The sequence below is a fragment of the Orycteropus afer genome, unplaced genomic scaffold (genome assembly GCF_000298275.1).
Source record: "Orycteropus afer afer isolate SDZICR_OR568_19922 unplaced genomic scaffold, OryAfe1.0 scaffold00043, whole genome shotgun sequence".
Taxonomy (NCBI): Eukaryota; Metazoa; Chordata; class Mammalia; order Tubulidentata; family Orycteropodidae; genus Orycteropus; species Orycteropus afer.
Genome location: NW_006921630.1, coordinates 12056220 through 12078288, shown reverse-complemented (window position 1 = coordinate 12078288; position 22069 = coordinate 12056220). Strand labels below are relative to the sequence as shown.

Genomic DNA, 22069 nt, shown 5'->3' with positions numbered 1-22069 from the left:
GCAACTGGACATTTGGATTGTTTCCATAATTTCCCCTTCAAATATTACTTTCCCAGGAAATGACTAACAGAAATGCTGTCTTTCTGTTTCAAAGATTCAGTCCTCTGTCCTCCTAATAAATTATCAAATAGAAAGTTGCTTTTCCTTCCTTCCACCTTTCCCAAAATGGACTTCGTTGTGTTTTCTTCTGTGCAGGACTTGCACATGTCCACGTTGCCTTGAATGTCACTCTGAAAATGGGGGTTGGGAGACTGCCACCGGCCAGAGCCCGGCCCCTCTGTGGGCGATGCAGACGCTGCTGCCACTCTCTTCTTCTCCAGACTGTCCTTCGGGGCCCAACTGCTGGAACCCACGCTGTTGCTTCTTGGTGAGATGTTGTACACAATAGGAACAAAAACAATTACTAGCATACAGCATAGGGCAACAAAACAATGGAGGTAGGGGCAGAAGGATGTGGGTGGTAAGGTGGGGGGGCACAAAAACCAGCCAAACAAAAAGTAACCACACTGAAAGCTTCTACCTATTAAAATGTGTCAGGCCATGAATGGACACACTAGCCTGCCTTCTGTCAGACTGCTTGCTATGCTACCATCAAATGCACAGAAATTAAAGACGTTAATTTAAAATCCTACAGCAGTCACCTGCTAGTCCAGCCCAGCACCCCCACCCACATGGCATCCTCAATTGGGGCTCGAGCACCTAGAGTGAAGAGCATTCCCCACTGGGTCTCCAGGCCAGGGGAGGGCCTACCAGAACCTTCTGAGTGAAAGGTGAGGCCATGTACTCTCCCTTATGGAACGCTTCCGCTGGCCAAAGAGGTCAGTTTCTCCATCCTGTCACCACCAACCTCTTACAGGAGCAGTGAACAGGGCTCTCTTTGCTACACACTGACTAGAAGAACATCTGTGTATGAAGAATTCAGTGTGACATCTTACTACTGAGAATAATAACAATAATAAAAGATGTTGAGGAATAATTTCAAACTACATTCTCAGTCAGCAAAGCAATCATTAATGGATTCCTAATTTATTCCCCAATGAGGAAAAAAGGACTGAGAAGTTCCCATTGGCTTCTCTCATCTGCCTTTCCTTCTCAACTTTCACTTCCCATGTGGCTGGGGACATGCACAATGGAGAAGGTGAGAGGCGGTGATATCAGGTAACTGAGTGAGACAAACAGCAGTTCCTCTCTCCCTCTGGAAGGCCCCAGGGGGACGGAGAGTTCCTGATGGTTTTTTCTTTTTGTTGCACTGCGGACATTTCGTGCACACTCAGCGGGCTGGTGGAACACTTACACCCTCTTGACAGCAAGGAACAGAAAAGAGGGCTGCCACCTGCAGGGGACTGTGTGGGCCAGTCCTGCAAGCCCAACATGCCATGGTTTATGGAGCCTTCATTCCCAGGGTTGCCACTTTGGCCTCAGTGTGGTGGGTTCATGGTGCCTTGTCCCCGCTGCTGTTTCTGCTTCTGCTGCATTAGCAGCTGCTCCAGAGCGGAAGGTCCAGGATGCATCATGGAACTGGACCAGATAGACTGAAAAACAGCCCAGATCTTGTCAGCAGAAGTCAAATGCGTGGTTGTCTGAAAGGGATTTGTTTTTCAATCCCAGCTAAATAAAATTGCACATGTGTACCAAGAACTCTAACCCATCCCGGAAAAAATCCAGCTATTAAAAAAGCCCATATAATACTCTCTCCAAGACTAGTTCATTCACATTAAGATTTTAAGCTTGAAAAGTGAAACTATGTTTCATATAAAGTCTTTTACTAAGGATCAGCTGTGTGGTACCACAGGCTATTTACTACATAGGTTTTAGGCACACAATACGTTTCTAAAATTTAATACCGTTCTTTAATTTCATCAGAAAAAGACTTAAACTTTTCAAGATGAACCAGACTTTTCTCAACTTTAAAAGAAAACAAAAACCTTTATGCTTTTATTTCCTGAAGATACTGCTTTATAATGAAAGAATTAAAAAAAAATCCCGTTCAAGAATCTTATAAGGCAGACCCTGTTGCTAGACTTCTCTAAGGGCCTTAGGGAATAAGCCCACCAATTGGTGTGAATGAAAGTGGAGACACTGTCGTTGCAAGAGCTCTTGGGGTTCTTGTTCCTGAAATCCACTCACCTTTAGACTCTCCATGAGGACAGCAGACGAATCCTCCATGGAGGGGCCATGGCCTGCCCAGGTGCCACTTGGAGTGCTGACCGGATGCCAGCTGCTCTCGGAGGATGACGTTGCAGAGAGATAATCAATGCCAAACCCACCCATGGCTAGAGGATGGAAAGAGATGAGAAGAATGCAAGAAGGCACTCTTACTGCCAAGTGCTAAACTCTAGGGAAGGATAACAAAACTTGCTACCACTGAGTTGATCCTGACTCATAGTGACCCTATAGGACAGAGGAGAACTGCTCCACAAGGTTTCCAAGGCTGTAAATCCACAGGAGCAGACTGCCACATCTTTCTCCCGTAGAGCCGCTAGTTAGTTCTAACTGCTGACCTTTCCAGTTGGCAGATGAACGCTTTAATCACTGTGCCACTGAGACTCACTCTAGGGAAGGCTAAAGCAAGTCATTTAACTTTTGCTAGGGCAATGAAAACCAGGTCTCACCTGGCTTATCTGTTTTCCACCGATCTGCAATCCTCCTATCCCTGTTATCTGGAGCTCCAATGGGTCCAAAGTTGGAGAATGGAACAGAATTATGGTTGTGTGTTGGAGGAGAACTTGGCAGACTGCTTGGGTTGGATGAATGAGGAGACTGGCTGGCTGGTGTTGAATGATCTATTAAATAATAACAACACAAGAAATTAAATGGGTAAGATGTTCCACAAATATATCAAGAAGGAAAGTTTTCTATAGACCTATCATTGTGTTCTACTAAAAATAACCATCCGGTTTCCGGTTTTGGGGGAAAGGCAAAATAAAGGTCCCCAGTGAGAATCTGCCAGACACAGTAATTTGCCTTATCACACAAAAACAAACAGAAATTTAAACAATAAGTAATTTTTGTCACTCGCATGCACAGTTCTGGCACCCTTGTTTCAGATAAAGATCTACTGTCTTCTCTAACAGAAACAGAACTGCCTAACCTTGAGAGTTACAATTAAATCATATCCACTTTATAAAATAAGATCTTAAAAATCTCCATTTTAAAAAGTGCAACTTTCCTTGCAAAGAATGAACATGTACCAAAAAAATACAAAATAGATGGAAACCACATACTTTCTAAGTTAGAACCCATATTTTTCTCCCTTACAACTTACTGGTTTCTGAAGATGTAAAAAGCTTTTCTAGCAGCATTACATTAACTAGCTCATCAGGGTTTCGAACTACTTTCTCTTGGAAGCTACTTAATTGAATGTGTATGTATATAATTACAGAACCATAATAATTCCTAATCAATTTGAGCACACAGAAAAATGCAAGGTTTATAAAAACCAGTTAGTACCTGAACTAGCAGGAAGTGATGGAGACCATGGAGTCCCTTCAAAAAGAGAGTACAGTGATGTTTCTTGGGGGGCCATTGAGGGATTGAGCTCTGCTTTGGAGCTGCTTGTCAAGTTTTTCCCATATACCTCATTGAACACACTATTATTTGGGTATCTTTCCTGAAAGACATAAACAGCCAAGTTATAAACTCACTTCAAGGATCAAAAAAAACACCAAACTCACTGCCACAGAGTCGGATCTGACTTATAGCAACCCCTCCTTGGGTTTCTGAGGCAGTATCTCTATGAAAATAGATTGCCCAATCTTCCTTCTGAGGAATGGCTAGTGGGTTTGAACCACCAGCCTTCTGGTTACCAGTCAAATGCCTTAGGCCATTCCAAGGACAGAGATTTAAAAAAATAAATGCAATGTTCACGGATGCTTGATACACCGTAAGCATCTGTTAGTATGACACACTTCTGAAGGCTTTTCTGTTTTTTAAAAATTTCCTGTCAAATTCACTTTGCCCTTTGCTTTCTCATCTTTTATTTTGCTCTATGTAAACCACTAGGTTAAAAAAAATATTTTTTTAAATTGGTTAAAAAAAGCCAATTCTTTGGCCGAACAGCAAAGCCTTAAGGATTTCAATACTAATAAGAAGTTAATGTAATATAAAAGTTTATAGCCTCCCAACCTTCGAACCAGAGGCAGAGAAAGTAAAATCAAATATCTGGAAGATACCAGTATATCCAAGGGAAAGGAAAGAGAAAAATACATGTACTGAAATAGAGTGGGTAAGAAAGTACCAGTAAAAAAAAGTGGAATTTCAAATGTGCTAAATCAATTTGAACTCACTCCCTCTTTACTACAGTCTCCAATAAAAGCACAGAGCAGATGTCTTAACTATTTACCTACCTGATTGAGAGAGAATCCGGTGAGGGACAGGAAAGAGGATGAATGTGACATGAGCTCAGAGGGCTTCTCCAATAAGGATTTCTTCACAGCCCCAGAGAAAAAAAGACAGTTAGATTATGCCTTCCATTTCCTTACATTAATCATATACTATTATAGAAGTGACCACCACTTAAGAATACTTGTACCACGCAGGCCTGTGGTGCACAATGTAAGGCTTAGAAAACATGAATTTAAATCTGTTAATACCATGACACCAGCTAAATGTCATATGCCACAGGTGAGTCAGACAGAGCCTTCCTTTATCAGCGTATTTTATACAACACAGAGAGTATGGCAGGGACCAGAGACCCTAGGAAATGGCACTTCTGAATAACTACTAGGCATGAACCTTAGGAATCCCCTTGTTAATTGTTATTACATGCCCTCGAATTGATTCCAACTCACAGTGATCCAACAGGACAGAGTAGAACTGTCCCAGAGGGTTTCCTAGGCTATAATCTTTATGGGAACAGACTGCCAGGTCATTTCTCCCACCAAGTAGCTGGTGAGGTTGAACTGCCTACTTTGCAGCAGAGACCTTAACCTTAACCACTGCGCCACCAGGACTCCTCCCCTTGTTTAGTAGTCCTACTTAAAACACTTGAAAAACAAGAGGAAGAATGGTTCTGCCACTATTCTTCCCTCCAAATTTTAAAACACTGAAATTAATGACTTTAAAAAACCTTCACATCAACCTAAAAACTGGTTTTGTTAACATGTTTCCTAAGCAGCTCTATTGGTAGTATATATTAAAATAAGATAGTCACTGAAAGGCAAGTTTATATTTATTGGGGGGTAGAGAAGCTAAATCCCTAATGTATACGGTCATTTAATAGTTGGTTAACAAAACATTTATTAAACATCTACAACATGCAAAGAACTTTTACACAAAATATAGTAACTACAATAAAGGCTATAGTGAATTCTTTTTCTTCATTGTTATTTTTAAAACATGCAACAAAATAGACCAGCAGAGCAAAACAAAACAAAAAGCCCATATATACTTATCATATACTTATCACAATGGGAGGTGCTGGGGCAACAGGAACTAAGGGATTGGGAAATAAGCGGACAGAGACACACTATATTAGGTCTCTCAAGTCACTGCAGCAAAAGCAGTAAGAAAGGCAAACATGTAGAAGCAACAGTATGATAGCTGGACTCCTACAAGCCCTACTTGGCCATGGCACTACTAACATTCCAGTTTCTAAAGAAGCATAAATTCTGGTAAGGGGATAAGAGCCCAACTACTGACACTCACCTAGGCAAATTATTAACTTCAACGAACTTCAAGTTCCCTAAATGCCAGGGGCATCAGCTACTGTCATGAAAGCCAGTAAGTTTTTATTTCTCCTGGGGTGCATCTTAATCTTATGTTTTCTTGCTTTGTGTTTGTGGGAAAGAAATAGCAAGAAAGTAAAACTTGCAATCTTTTTAATAAATTAAGATTTATTAAATCTTAATTTAATGTGAAGAGTGGGAAAAAACCTCACAGTATCTACCTTTCTCGCTGTATTTTATATATTTTATATAGCCTCACCCTTCTTAAGACCTAACGTAAAACATCAAAAGAATGTAGAATGACATTCTTTGAAATGCAGGCTGGGTTCTAGAGAATTATTTTTAAAAAGAGATCACTAATAAATTCTTAGATTTTATGCCACTCTACTTATCCACTCATTTATGGCAGTGCAACGATGTTTATAAATAGAATTCTCTTCATTTTTTTTTTTTTTCTCATACTGTTTTATGAATCAGGCTCTGAATTTAGATCAAGGCTCTTCCTGGTTTAGTTAACCAAACAGAAGAGAGCTATACATACTGTTTAGTAACATTAATTTAAAAAATTCAGAACATATTTCCCTTCATATTTTGAGGAAAAACCTTGCTGTTCCTAAGCAAGATTAAATGGCACTTAAATTTGGGTTCAGATAGAAGTATCACCTGAAAAATGAATTAAATTGCTAGCATCATGTTTTGTATGTGACCAGCCCTGCAAGATGCTTTCAGGATAACATGTATGACCAATGGCTTTAAGATTTGGAGGAACTATGGAGTCAGAAATGGTTTACCATGTTCTATTTCCATTTTGGGTTAGTTTGGACCATCAAAGAAGCCCTGGTGGTGCAGTGCATAAAGAGCTTGGCTGCTAACCAGAAAGTTAGTGGCTTGGACCCAACAGCCTCCACATGGGAGAAAGATGGGGCAGTCTGCTTCTGTAAAGATTTACAGCCTTGGAAACCCAGTGGGGCAGTTCTACTCTATCCTATAGGGCTGCTATGAGTCAGAATAGGAGCTCTGGTAGCATAGTGCCTAAGGCACTTGACTGCTAACCAGAAGGCTGGCAGTTCAAACCCACCAGCCACTCATTGGAAGGAAGGTTGGGCAATCTACTTCTGTAGTGATACTGCCTTGACAACCCAAGGAGAGGTCTCTATGAGTCGGATCTGACTCCACGGCACATGACAACAACAGCAACATGGGTCAGAATCAACTCTATGGCATTGGATTTGGTTTTGGGCCATCAGGAAATACATTTTATAATTCTTAAAAAACGAAAGCCCCAGAAAGGGAAAAAAATCTCTTCCAAATACTATAGAATCTCAGAAAAGAAGTTGGGGTTAGAACAAGAAGCAGAATTATGTCAAATACATACAAAGAGACTTCGTCCAGGGAGAGAGGCGAGAGGCCCCAGCAGAGCTGGGTAAAGATCAGGAGGATTAGAAAAAATCAGCTCTTCCTCTTCCTCCAAGGCAGCCAGACTCTTTAACAGGTCCGGAGGAAGCAGAGGGGAGCTCTTGGGGTCCTAGTGACAGAAAGGATCACAGTAAAATGCAATAAGGAATGACAAAAGAAAAGCACAAAGGAGTAATAGCATGATTACACTGATGAAGGGGGGGAAGTAATCATTAGTGAAATATATAGTATTATGCACAAAGTAACACAAGGACAATGGTAGAGATTCATCAAGGTAGAACAGAAAGAAGCAAAAATACTGACAAACAGAGCAGAACATAAAAGGTTAATCTGGCTAGTGAGCAAAGTAGCAAAGTGATTAGCATGCATGTACTGACACAACAGAAAAACAACCAAACTGTTTTTAAGTTACAAACACACCTGTTTCTCAGGAAAAACAGGGCAAGGGAAAGGAACTCCACTGTCCAAAATAATTGGCTGACGTTTTTCCTAGACAGCAATTTGTTTAAAGACTTGGTAACCCTATTTTTAAATTTAAGATGATTCAGCCCAACAGAGAGGCACTATTTGTCTCAGAATTCTCAAACATGCTGTGTTAAAGATTTCTGCACATAATTTCTCTGCCAGACCATCACAGTTCAAAATCAGTTTCAGAATTTTTTAGCTCTCCAATCTCAAACATACTGTGCAATTAAGAAGAGCTGTGCCAGTTACTCAGCAGTATTCTCCAGCACTAACAAATCAAAGGAGCTTTATAAAAGTTATGCAGCCCCAGACCTATCTCTAACTTGCCTGGTGACAGGAAAGCACACACACCTCAAATGGCATCCTGGGCACAGGATCCTGTTCTGGACGGAAGACTCCTGGTGACCGTTTGCCCCTGCGGTCCATATTTGCTTGCTGTGCCATTATAGCTCTTTTATCAGTCATGTTGTATGAAGAATCCCAGTAGAATTCTGGGACCTTGACTTCTGAGGGATTATGGTTATATGGCTCCATGGGAAAAGGCTTCATTTTTTTCTCTAGAGGCTGCTGCTGCATTACAGGAGGTTGCAATGACGGCTCAAACAGTTTTATGGGGTCTTGGGTCTGAAGGTAATAGGGCTGTTTCACAGGCATGATTTTCCCTAATGGGCCTTGAACCTGAGGGGGATTCCACAGTTGTTTGGAGGCATCTACCTGTTGATACTAAAAAAGAGATGCCTGTCATCAAAGTGAGGATAAAATGTAATGTTACTTATACTCGATGCACAGAAGTCACAGAAGGAACTTGAGGAATTTTACAACCATCAAAACTCTATGTCATGTAGTAGTTTCCTTTCCTTTTTGTTTTTTTTTTAAATACACAGACCTTTCTGGGAACAGACTGTGGATGAACTCATGTTCTTTCAGTGTTGTTATTTAAGAGGTTTAACGAATGAATGTGTGTGTATGCTTCCCTTCCTGCTCCAAGTGCTGTAGGGATGACAATATTGAACGTTGGTGCCATATCTTACTTAGCACTTCATTAAGATTATGGTTCAGTTTCCCTTCTCAGGTTTAAGTTCACAGGACAAAATTATTTACAGAAAATATTTTTCTACAAGGCTGATTAATAGCAAAAAATGGTAGTTAAGACCTAATATATTATCCTTTAGAAAGGTAAGAAGAGAAACATTTGAACTTTCCTAAACAGCAGAGAGAATGCTTTTGTATCCTTACTTATTACAAGTCTAAGCAAGAAATGTCTCAAATGAGTATTTTCAATTGACCAAATGCTGAATAAATTTGCCCTCCTCGCCTCTCCCCAGTCACATGTCAATGTGACAGCACACACAGCTGAAACACACCTGTTGGAATCCGGAGTGATGAGGAGGGCTTTTCCCCAATGCTGGCACAGCTTTTGTAGGGGATTGTTGCTGCTGAGCTAGAGCTTGAACCTGCAACTGGCTTGTAGACTGTGCTGCTGGCTGAGCTGGTAAAGATGTGAGGGGTTGCTGGGAAGGTGGCTGTGATTGTTGAGGTCCCTGGTTCAATGGCCCTGGTCCAGAGGGCCGTTGCTGGCTGTAAGGAATGTGGGACTGTTTCCCAGCTTGCACCTGGTTTCCTGCTGGAGAGTGAGCTGTAGGCTGAAGAAAGGTTCCTGGGACAGAAACACCAGCTGGGAAGGTATAACCTGAGCCCATAGAAAATGCCACAGGAGGGGGGATAACATATGTTGGGGGCGGGAACCCTTCAAAACAGAAGAATATAACTTTAGTTTAAAGAAATATAGCAAGCAAACAAACAAAAAATCATCTTAGTTTTCATTTAAGGGGGTGTTTTCTAATTTTAAGAATAAGGGATCAACCATGGTATCAACTTTTAACTTAAATTAATTTCAAGAACTAAAAAGAGAGCATTGGTTACTTTTCTTCTATCCATAAAAATAATCAGGGTGTTCTTAAAGGTGACTTCTTAAAGACCATGTTTAGTGATACGAATTCCTTTATGGTAACAAATATGCACTTGTGTGAACTACAGAGAAATGGATCAAAATCAGTTTCATAAGCATTACAGAACAGAGAGCTGCCTTCTACATTTTATTTAATCAAAACAAAACAAAACACTATGGTATAGTAGTATCAGTCCTGTACCATATAAATTACTCAATGAATGAACATAAATTCCTACATAGATGAGATTAAGTAGCAGAAATGACAACATATGTATTTACCTGGCCGGCTGGGGAGAGGAGGGAAGGCTCCAGGGTGATGTATAGGGATGAACTGGGAATTGCTTGCTTGACTTGGGGTTTGAGTTACAGGTGTTTTCCTGGCTTCAGACACTGGAGTCTTTCTTAATTCTGTCTGGGATTTTACCTAAGACCAAGAGAAGCAAAACTATAATAATCTGAAACTCAAATGTGTCAGAAAGAAGCACCAGCACCTATTCTAAGATAAAGTATTTAAAACCCTATTACGTAAGAAAAAAAGAGTATACACTGAAGATATTTAAATTCATTTAAATTGAAAATGGAAAATTCAGGCCAATTTATTTAATTGTCAACAAAGATATAAGAGCTTAGTTTTACCAATGTAAGAATTTTGCTTTCCCAGAATCATAAAAATACTAAATATGAAAAGGATCTTAGAGACAACTTGTTTCACAAATGAGGTATGTGATGCCCCAAAGACTTAAAAACCTGTTTATGGCTGCAAACTGCCCAGAGCCCTTACATTTTAATCTTTAATTAGCATAGATTAATAATGAATTAATAATGACTATTAACCCACAAGTGAAGTATCTTTAGCCCTCAGCTTAATTTTATCTGAGCAGTCACAGGTATACCACCAGTCAGTTACCCTCCACCCTGTATCCCTACCAGCCCTCAGAATAAACAGGGATACATTCAGCAGTAAGGAACAGGCCCTGAGATCAGATATATGGGAGTCACAGAGAACCAGATACCATGTGTACTGCTCAAGATAAGGCTTTTCAGTTAAGACAAAAATGAGGAAAATAGGTAGCATTTATAGCCAATTTAGAATGAGGTTCAGAAGGTGGCAATTTATTGGCTTTCTTTAATCATCTACTGACAGATTTGAGATTGATGAGGAAGCAGTAAGATTTTACTTTCAGTCTGGACTTGTGGGAAGCAGTTACAGAGAATGGAGGCAGAGCAGGCAGGAAACAATGGATTCTATTCCTAACACTGATTCTTTGGCTTTCCAGTTCATCTGTTTTTTTTCCTTCCCTTTCCCCAGTATCTATCTTTCTCTAAGTCTTTTCTCAATTTCTACAATCCCCCCCCCTTTGTTTCTCTCCCTACTATTAATCTTACAATGGAGCTATATATATATATATTCATTTTTCCCTTTCTCAAAAAAACTCATTAGGGAAATATGTTGAAGGTACTGTTTATTCGTAAGCAGTCTTTAACAATGTAAGATTCCTCTCACATCTATGGTAAACAATATTTGCCAACATGTGTCAACAAATCACATGGTCACTAAAGTATTCATTCAAACATTAATGGTTTAATAAAACTATTACCAGTGTAGAGTGAAGACACTTTTCTGTTTGTATGAAATCATCTGTATCTCTTTGGAAAGTTATGAAAAACCCAAAGCCATGAATAACTGAGCAGTGCTTATCTTTTCCCAGAAAGAGAACTGGGTTCTTGCTTTACAAATTCCCATCAGCCAGGATAACATTTAAGTGATAAAATGCTACTGCTGGCTGGGACAGGTGTAAATGTGAAGCAAAAGAGTCTCTTATCTTTTTCTAAAAATATACTTTAATATTTTATATAATAACTCTGGAGGAAAAAAAAAAAACCTTCAGAGGCTTAGAATACTCTTGATTCTGTTGGATCTATAAAAGACCCCAATCTCTTACTACAGCATTAACAAATGAGATTAAACTTTCCACAGAATATGTATCTTTGTGGAATTGATGGCTCTGCAACTGGTCATTTCAAATCACTTAAATTGGTGGGACTGACAAACATTATCAATCCGGTTAAGATTTTTTCCCTCATATTAGAATTTCTAATCAATGAAGTGAGTAGATTCTACCACAGCTCTACATGTGACCTGTGTGTCCAAAGAGTGCACGAAAGCAACCAAAACAGCCAATTCTCAAAACTTTAGGAACAAAATGAAAAATCTTGCCTTTTGTGTGAGCCTTCCTCTACCTGTTCATAGTTCAAATACAGCTTACCTGCACTGCCACATTCTGCTTTCCTGTTTCCTGTAACTTTTCTAAGGTGCATTTCTTGGTTTCAGTTTTCCTCTTGGAGTTGTCCTTCTTTCCATCATTCTTAGTTACAGTTATTCCTTTGCTATAGTCCCTTCTCACCTCTTTGGGAGGAAAACTTCTTCCTTGGTCTCTGTTCACCTCTCGTGGCTTAATGTTCTCTTTGAAGGTGACCATTGGTTTCTCTCCTGGGTCACAGCTGTTGCTTAGATTTCGGCCCGTTGACAGCACTGATTTCAGCCCTGGGTTCCCGTCTGCAGACAGTGACTCTATTATAGACGTTTCTTGTAGAATGAGGTTCTCTTTGGCTTCACTGGAGTCTTCCAGTATTAACTCTGGGATTTCTGTGATAAATAACAATTTCCCTACCTCATTTTCACACTGAATCAGCCTAAAAAAGTAAAAATAAATCCATATATGAAAAACATAAACCTAAAAAACAGTAACAATTGAACTGTGTATGGACCCAACAATGTACAGTCAATGTATTCCTGGCTCTAAAAACTATGGGAAGAGGAGGACATAAAAAATGTGAACACAAAAAGCAGTTATCTAGAAAGTAAGAAACAGTTATCTAAAAATTCAGATTCTCATATCACAATTAACATTACCAAACATTCCCCTGGCCCTTAGATGTTTTCTAATAATTACAGCTGTATTTATGGAACATACTCAACACAACACACTGGTCTAGGGCACTGACACGTTCTACAAGGGAGCTATATCTAATTCCTATTTATAAGTGTGGAAATTAAAGCTCAGAGGCATAAATTCAAACATTCAACCATGTAAGCATCTACAGCGTAACAGAATTTGAATGCAAAGATGAGTAAAGCAGTAGGTTACTGGTTCTGAAAAGGTGGTAATCTACTACGGCGATCTCAAGGACACATATCTGAGAAGTGGTGTAACTAGAAACTAAACTCAAACCTACCTGACACCAAAACCTATGTTCTCTTTACAGTATACCAACTACCACATCTGTTGTGCATTTAACTAGCCACTAGTACCTCTTCCTGGTCTATACTGACTTAAGCTGACCACCACGCTTCTGCCAACACAAATCACTGTTACTGTGGACATATAATTTAGTCATTTTTGGACAGATGTTTATAAACAAATTAAGGAGAGAAGACCAATTCCTTCATATAGGTAGTGTAATGCAGAAAAGAGAGATTCAATAATAAAGAATACACTATCATCACTAGGGTCATAATTTGATGGTATAAGTACATGGAAATAGTTAAAGGTTTGTGTTGAGAGTTATCAACATTTTGACTTAGAATCATCTTATTGAACTATAGATTCTGATTCAGTGTATCTGGAGTGGAAAGGAAAACTCTCAGCAGAGGGTCGACCTAAAATGAGCTGGTTTGGAGTCCCGCTTACCCAAACCCACTGCCATCAGGTTGATTCTGACTCATAGTGGCCCTTTCAGAGAGGGTAGAACTGCCCATAGGGTTTCTAAGAGTGTAAATCTTTATGGAAGCAGACTGTCTCATTTTTCTTCTGGAGATAATCTGGTGAGTTCAAACTGCTGACCTGTTGGTTAACAGCCAAATGCTTTAACCACTATGCCACCAGAGCACCTTAAGTCCTACTTAGAAATTTGTAATTGTTAGCATTATACCAAAGTCTAAAATATTATGTGAGGTGTGTGTTTATGCGCATGCATATCTGACAAAAAAGATTAAAAGGAGTATACTAGAAAATGCATGGTTGTACCTTGGCTGATTATCGGCAATCCACTTGCCTATAGAGATCAAGCGCTGTTGCCGTATTCGTCGTTGCTGACCCTCTTTGTCTCCTGTAATACCCTGGTGGCCTTTGGAAAAATCCAAATTCCTAAAATTGACATAGCAAATTATAGAAAATTAAACTGCTAAAGATATTGCCCAGGCAAGAAAAAAAGATATGCACCAAATACTCCTGATGAACTGCAATGACTTCAGATATTTCCATAATAGGTCAGCAGCTTGATGTGGTTAACTGTTGGAACTGAACTACTCCCAAAGATATCAAACACAATGAAGCAAAGCAGAAAAGACAATATGCCAAATAATTAATGTAATATTTTTACTTATATTTCATATTCTGAGCATAAATTAGCCACAAAATTTTTATTAGTAAAGATTCTTTTGTTATTGTAAAAGCAAAGTTTTATAAATATCCTACATTGAAGGAATTTGCCTGAAATGATCAAGACAACGCTGAATCTGGGATGCCTATGCTGATAAATTGTTATTGTTGTTATGTGCCATCGAGTTGGCCCTGACTCACAGCGACCCCTCCTTGGGTTTCTGAGGCAGCATCACTATGAAAGTAGATTGCCCAACCTTCCTTCCAAGGAGTGGCTGGTGGGTTTGAACTGCCAGCTTTCTGATTAGCAGTCAAGTGCCTTAGGCATTATGCTACCAGCGCTCCCTGCTGATAAATAGTATGAATCTGTTTACTTTAAGATGGCCCATTCTAAACCAGACAAATGTATAAATATCATGAAGGACATAGAGCAAAAATTAATTTAACCTTGTAATGTCTAATCTAATCTGGAAAAAAAAAAAGATATTTAGATTTCTTTTCATTAAACACACTATCTCCCACTCCTCCTCAAGCATCTAAGAAATGCCAGGCAATAGCCTGATGCTAAGGATACAATGATAAATAAACTATGCAAAGAATAAGACAACATAATGAAAGAAAGTATTAGCTCTTTCCAGTAAGGTCTGGAAAGGTTTCATAGATAAGTAATACTTGAGTCGGATGTTTACAGGTATGGGTAAGTATTGAATAGATGAGTAAGGGGGCTGGTGGGAAGAGATGCCCCAGGCATGGCTATGAAAAAGGTTTAGAGGAATAAAAATACAGCTATTCAAGAATAGGATATTGTGCATGTGATATGTTAAGTACCAGTGGAGAAGGGACAATAATGACAGAAGACAAGGCTGAAAAACTAAGAGCTCGAGAGTGATAGAACTTAGACATTAAACAAAAGAGTCTGGAGCAACTAGGATGCGGTTGTTGTTATTGTTATGCGCCGTTGAGTCATCCCCAGCTCATATTGACCCCTCCGTGGGTCCAAGGCAGTATTACTACAGAAGAGATTGCCCAACCTTCCTTCCAAGGAGTGGCTGATGGGTTTGAACCACCAGCCTTCTGGGGTAGGGTAGATATATTGAAGTTCTTTTTTTTTTAAATGCATTTTATTGCAATATAATTTATGTACAGTGAAATACACAAAACTAAAGTGACATGGGTCAATGCTTTTTTTTTTTTTTTTGCAGTGTTTCCTCCCCTCCCCTCCCACCCCCTGGTAACCAACAAAGAAAGTTCCCTTCCATATATAAACCCTTCCTTGACTTTTTACAATAATGAACTAATACTATATTTGTTCTTCTGTGACTGATTTATTTCACTCAGCATAATGTCCTCCAAGTTCATCCATGTTATGTGGTGTTTTGCAAATTCTACATTGTTCTTTAGGGATGCAGAGAATTCCATCGTGTGTACTAGTTTGGTTATCCGCTCTTCTGTTGATGTGCACTTAAGTTGTTTCCATCTTTTTGCTATTGTAAATAATGCTATGATGAACATGGGTGTAGATATATCTGTTCCTGTCATGGCTCTCACTTCTCTAGGATATATACTAGTAATGGGATTGCTAGGTCAAATGGTATTTCTAATACCAGCTATTTAAGGAATCGCCATACTGTTTTCCACAGTGGTTCTATCATTTGACAGTCCCGACAACAGTGTATGAGAGTCCCAATCTCTCCATATCCTCGCCAGCATACACCGTTTTCAGTCCTGTTGAACTTTGCCATTAGTGCTGGGGTGAGATGGTATCTCACTGTTGTTTTGATTTGCACCTCTCTGATGGCTAATAATCATGAACATTTCTTCATGTATTTCCTGGCTGCCTGAATATCCTCTTTGGTGAAGTGTCTTCTGCCCATTTTTAAATTGGATTGTTAATCTTTTTGTTGTTGAGATGTGAAGTTTTCTATAAATTTTAGAGATAAGTCCCTTCTCAGAAGTAATTATCGACAAGTATGAATTTGTTGCTGTCATTTTGTTATGTGCTTTTTTGTGGTGTTGATTTCTTTGTTCCATATAATTTTCTGTGCTGAGCTCGCTTTGTTTATGAATCCTTCGTTGATATTGGTTTAGTATTTGCTAAATATTTGTACTGGTCCTCTTTTTTATTTTGCTGTGAAGGTTTATCATTTTTCTTTGAGGTTACCCTGTGATTTATAATTTCTTCTCAAGTTTAGAACAGTCCACTCTACCTTGTAGTTGTCTTGACTTCCCTATTATTTAGAAGTTCTGTAACTACACTATTTTTCCACCTTTTTGGTTTATAGTTTTCTTCATTTGTCAACTGATGTCTCTGGTTCCCTGCTTACTATCTTGTAGGCTTACTTACTTTGGATACTTCTATAATTGGATTGGTTTCTGGGTTATGTCATCATGTGTGTTAATGGTCAGTTGTTCTTTGCTGTTGTTTGTTCTCCGTCCAAAAGACTCCTTTTAGCATCTCTTGTAAGGTTGGTCTGGTTTTAACAAATTCCCTTAATTTCTGCTTATCTAGAAATGTCCTTATTTCACCATCATATTTGAGGGACAATTTTGTTGGGTACATAATTCTTGGTTAGAAATTTTTCTTTCAGGGTTTTATATATACCACCCCATTGTCTTCTTGCCTGCAGGGTTTCTGCCAAGAAATCCGAGCTTATTCTTATTGCCTGCCCCTTGTGGGTAACTTTTTGTTTTTCCCATGCTGCTTTTAGGATTCTTTCTTTGTCTTTGGTTTTGGTGAATTTGATGATGATATGTCTGGGTGGTTTTCTTTTGGGATCTATCCTGTTTGGGGTTCGGTAGACTTCTTGAATGGATATATTCTCATCTTTCATCATACCAGGATAATTCTCTTCCAACAAATCTATGACAATTTTCTCAGTGTTTTTCTTTTTGTCTCTTCCTGTTCTGGAATTCCAATGACATGTAGGTTATTCCTTTTGATGGTATCCCACATGAACCTTAGGCTTTCTTCATTTTGTTTTGATCTTTTTTCTAATTATTCCCTTTCCAAAGAAGTATTAAGGTATTTGCCTTCAATCTCACTAATTCTGTCTTTCATTGACTCAATTCTAGTCCTTTGCCCATGCAATCTGTCATCTATTTCTGAAAATTCAGTATTAATCTCCTGGATTTCTGTGTGTAGATTTTGTATCATTTTTAATTTTTCATTTATTTTGTCATTTTGTTCTTATAGTGTCTTTCAAAATTGTTCTATGGTTTTCTCTGTTTGTCTCAATTTTTTCAGTGTTTTCCTTGATATCTCTCTCAATTCGTTGAAGGTACCTAAATATAATTCTTTTGAATTCCTTATCAGGAAGTTCCAATGCTGTGTCTTCCTCAGGGATATGTTCTGAGTCTGTATCCTGCTCCCTTGTTTCTCCTGCTTCTTTGTGTGCACTGTGATGCTGCTCTGTTGTCTCTGAGGCATCGTGACATTTTTATGCTTACATTTAATTGGTGATTGTACGTTGGAGTGTCAGTTGCCTACGATTTTCGTTTTCTTTGTATATTATCTATGTAAGCAGGGTATTGTGTTGTGTTCCTCTATTCGCTAGTGGGTAGCACTGAACACATTCACCACCTGTCTCCTTTCCCATTTTCTGCCTCCCGTATGTCCCTGCCATCCTTGGCAAACAGATCCTATTCTTAGGTTCCTGATACCTAAATGAGAATGCTGTCACTTTCTAAATTGAAGTTTTTTATATCTATCATGGCACATCATAAATTTCGGAGGAAGAGCAGAAATGGACCACAGGTGGAGAGAGAATGTGAGTAAACAGGTTCATTGTGAAGCCTTTTAACACTTCAGGTAAAAAATAATAGAAGTCTCCACTAGGGTGAAATACATGGGAGGAAATGGATCTAAAAGGCATTTTGTACATAGAATTACAAAGAATTGGTGAGAAAAATTAATGGAAACAAGACTTCTTCAGATTTCTCACTTGGTAATATAGGTGAATAATTTCACAAGCACAAATAAGAAATACAGTAATAAGTGTTTTTTTCTGGCTAAGAAAATACAAGCTCAAGGCTAAATAAGAAAATATAAGCTCAATTTTGCTCATAATAAAGCTTGAAATGTATAACGAGGTCAGATTGTTAGGTATATGGGTCCAAACTCAAAGAGAGGTCACAATTTAATATCTGGGCTGCCTATCCAAGAGATGAAAGCTTAAGACATGGGGATGGATCTAATCACCAGGAGGAATGTAGAAAGTAGGGAGGAAAGGGCAAGGAACAATCTTGGTGAATACTAATATTCAGAGGCATATGTACAAAAGAGTGAGTGAAAGAGACTGCCAGAGGTAGGAAAAGAAGACTGACGTCAAGAGCTAAACTAAAGGATTTGGTAAACACAAGGGCACTGACAATTTAAGTTGCGGTAGGCTGAGAAATGATTGGGAGCTAAAGTAGAGTTAATAAGGTTCTACTATTTTCAGATGTTTGGTGATGAAGAAAATGAGTAAGAACTTATTCCTTAGAAACAGACAAAGGATGTCTGGAAAGAGATTATGGTGAGGGTAGAAGCTGAGAAAGCTGTCTGTGAAAACAGAAAGGTTAGGTCATCAATTCAGACTGAGAGAGATAATAAGGGGTTAATTAAGAAGCCTGGAAAATGCAGAACTCTCTAAAGGCTACAAACTCATTAAATTTTCTATAAGACTACTGTTCTTGGAGTTCATGACCATTTTCCAGAAATGTTTAATTGCTAATTGTATGAGCCATGCCCTAAGAAACAGAGTGATTCCTATAACTACTACTGAGAGTTTAGAACTCTTTCCAGAGATCCAATATAGCTAACGAGAGCTTTCCTGGCTTCATTCTCAAGCTAATGTGAGGTAGGAACTTCGATACCTGGTTTGATGGAAGCACACAATGATTTATTTATTTAGTGTTTTATCGTTACTATAAAAAACCCACTGCCATCAAGTCATTTCCAACTCACAGCGACCCCCATGGGGTTTCCAAGGCTATATAATCTCTAGGAAAGCAGACTGGCTTATCTTTCTCCTGCGGAGTGGCTTGTAGATTTGAATCACCAACCTTTTGTTTATCAGCCCAATGCCCTAACCACTGTGCAACCAGGGCTCCATTATAGATAGAAATAAACATCAAGCAATAACATCTAGTTTACATTTGTTTCCCACTTCTGAAACAATTACCCTCTAATTTCAAGAAAAGTATAAAAGATGGCATTCAGTGAATATAAATCACTTGGACAAGCCATGTTCTTTTACTTTCTTGTTCTGTATTTAAGCATTTAGTATTGATATTACATAGGAATAAGCAGCATGACATATACAAATACATATTCATATCAACAAACTTCCATTACTAGTTGCTGTTGAGAAAATGAGATACAATTGGGACAGATCAGTGGCTCCTCTAAACCCTAGTATGATTCGTGTTATTTTATAATTGCAATCACCAGCAATGAAGTAAAACCTCCTTCAGCAGCCACCCACCTGAAAGAAGGTCTCAAAGCCAAGAATCCTTGTAACTCAAACTCTTCTGGAAGTGGGGTAGCTAGAGAAGGATTAAAACCAAGATTTGTAAACATTTTAATTCTGCTTCCAAAAAAACAAAACAAAACAAAAAAACAGGGGGAAAAACCTCTAAAGAAAGAAACGATCTGTAATGCTCATAGTTCTCTGCTCTTTTACAGTGACTCTGATAAAGTAACTCACTAGTCAAAGCTTTGTATTTAACCTCTGGGTTCTAGACATGCCTAATACTCAATGCTGAGGAGGTTGGGGTATGATAGGATTCCTTGTTCTTTTTAAGTCAGCAGTCCTAAAAATTCATAACCTTGGACCCAATAATCCCAAAGCTAGATTATCTGTCTTCTAGTTACTGCAAGTATCTAGTAACAACACTGGCATCACCTGGGAACTTGTAATAAATGCAGAATCTTGGGCACAATCCCATAAATCTACTGAATTTTAACAAGATCTCAGGTAATTTGCTTGCAAATTAATACTTGAGAAGCACTGAACTAATGGAAGGGAAACAGTTAGAAAGGAGACAAGTTACAGGTTGTTCAGTGCACATTTATAATGGGAAAAATTTCAAAGCAGTGGGGAAATGATTATGAACATATTACAGCATATCCATAGGATGGAATGTCATGTAGTCAGTAAAAAGCATGTTTTCAAAATGTTTAATGACAAAGGAAAATGTTAACAATGTACTATTAAATTTAAAAAGCAAAAACAAAGCTCTGATATCAATGATATGAAGGTATATAAAGAAACATACAAGAAAAAGACTCAAAGAAGATATACTATCATGTGAATGGTACAAAGTGTCTGTTATTAAGAACTACAGCTGATGTATTTTGTTTGTTTGTATGTCCCAAACTTTCTACAATGAGCACACATTACACTTTGATGAGTAATGCTGTTCATATGAATTCCTATTTCTTTTTTTTAATGATAAGAGGAGGAAAGGAAGAAAATGGAAAGATTTTGAAGGTATTGTACTCTGAGTTCCTTATGCCTAATACAAACATAGCTAAAGAGAATAAGCTGCCAGAAGAACTAGAAGAATATTATTTTAAGACTGTAATAGTCTACAATGTTACAATACATACCTCTAAACTTAATTAGTGTAAGGCTCAAAGTAACTTGTAAGGTACAGAATTTTAAGTCAAACATTTAATACTAAAAACTTTTTCTATGGCCTTAAACCTATCATTAGTGATGTATAACAACATCAACAAAACATTTGGGTAATCCTTACCATTAGTACTCGAGAGATCCTCTTCATGGGGGTGGAAACTATTTAGAAGAGAAATTAGCCAGGGCCAAATGCTGTAAATTAAAGAGATATTTCACACTTTATTTTTTTTTTTACAAGTGAAACAAGAATGCTGATAAACCAAGAAAACGATTTCTTTAGAACCTGACCTTTATGTATATTTCCTTTGCTTTAGCATTTTAAAGGTTTGTTTTTAAACGTGCAACATTTTAAGTGGTACATAATTTCCTAAAACATATTTTCAAAGATTCTGCAGAGAAGAAGGGTCAAATCTCTCTACTATACACATCATTTCCCAAGCCGTTACATTAACAAATAGCAAAAATCATTTGTCAGCTTTCAACATTGAAAATTGACATTCATTAAGAAAACCTTGAAAAGGGAAACAACATATTAAGTTTATATAAAAGTTATAAAGACATTATCAGTTGTGGCACCACTGTCAGTTCTTTATTAAATTCTACATTTATGCTTGTTAATTGTGTTATTAAAGTCCTTGGTTTCTGAATGAGGTATGTTAGTTTCCATTATGTATAGATTTACAAATATCACATTTAAACGTATCAAAAAGTTGCTATATATCAAACATTAGAAAAATCTATAAATCTGATTTATTATGTACGACTGGACAAGATTTTTCTTAAGGGAGGCAAATACAATTGGTTTGAATGTTTATTTGCTAGAGTAAGGTAGTAGTGTGGTCTGGAAGCATTGTGCTGGTAATTTAAAACAATTTGGTTTTGGTCTGGGAATGAATACTTTGATTTTCCTACAGCAGGTTCACTTATCTAGTCATTTTCTTTTCATGATAAAATGAAGCTATCTTTGAATATATACCAAACAATGTTGGTGAAAAGTATGATGATTAAAAACAAATAAAAAAAGCCTGGGGCAAAGCAACCAGGCATAAGAAAACTTGACATAAATACTCACTTTATGAAAAAATGGAAGTTGACAACTACTTTTGATATATGTAAGAATCATATAAATAAATATTGAACAAACCTTTGAGGTATGACAAATTATAAGAGATATCAGAAAAAAGAGTAATAATTTTTTTTTTTTAAATTAGTCTAGAAGGACAAATATAATGCCTTCATGCAACAAATATGAGATTTCAAGAAAACAGATTACAAGAAAAGAACATGAATGGATGACTTGAAGATTGATATACCTGTATAATGCTTTGGGTGATTTAAGTCAAACATGCTTTCCACAAAGCAAAAAACTGCATTGCCACACAGTACTGCGTTGTCAGTGAAGGCAAACATGGATATATCGACGGATAGATGGGTGGACAGGCTAAATGATTAGGTATGTCTATGAAATGGCGAGTGTATCCAAGAACATATATAGGGTTGGCAGACAATGGTCCTATAAGTTTATGTGAAAGATCAGAATTCCCAGGTGTATAGTAGAGCTGACAAGGG

At 38.0% G+C, this 22069-nt stretch overlaps 1 protein-coding gene across 1 annotated transcript in view; it reads right to left on the bottom strand.

Annotated features, from left to right (window-relative positions):
- Window positions 1–1418: 1418 nt before the first annotated feature.
- The window catches only part of SMG7 (SMG7 nonsense mediated mRNA decay factor), an 84604-nt gene continuing 63953 nt past the window's right edge, over window positions 1419–22069 (bottom strand). Inside the window, exons 11-23 of the mRNA XM_042780523.1 lie at window positions 20622–20692; window positions 19346–19406; window positions 13527–13646; window positions 11766–12192; window positions 9778–9922; window positions 8912–9294; window positions 7899–8270; window positions 7042–7191; window positions 4347–4427; window positions 3451–3610; window positions 2613–2783; window positions 2128–2273; window positions 1419–1532 (exon numbers count right to left, since the gene is read on the bottom strand). Of these exons, the coding sequence (XP_042636457.1) occupies window positions 1419–1532; window positions 2128–2273; window positions 2613–2783; window positions 3451–3610; window positions 4347–4427; window positions 7042–7191; window positions 7899–8270; window positions 8912–9294; window positions 9778–9922; window positions 11766–12192; window positions 13527–13646; window positions 19346–19406; window positions 20622–20692 (2401 nt within the window). The remainder of the gene's footprint in view (window positions 1533–2127; window positions 2274–2612; window positions 2784–3450; window positions 3611–4346; window positions 4428–7041; window positions 7192–7898; window positions 8271–8911; window positions 9295–9777; window positions 9923–11765; window positions 12193–13526; window positions 13647–19345; window positions 19407–20621; window positions 20693–22069) is intronic.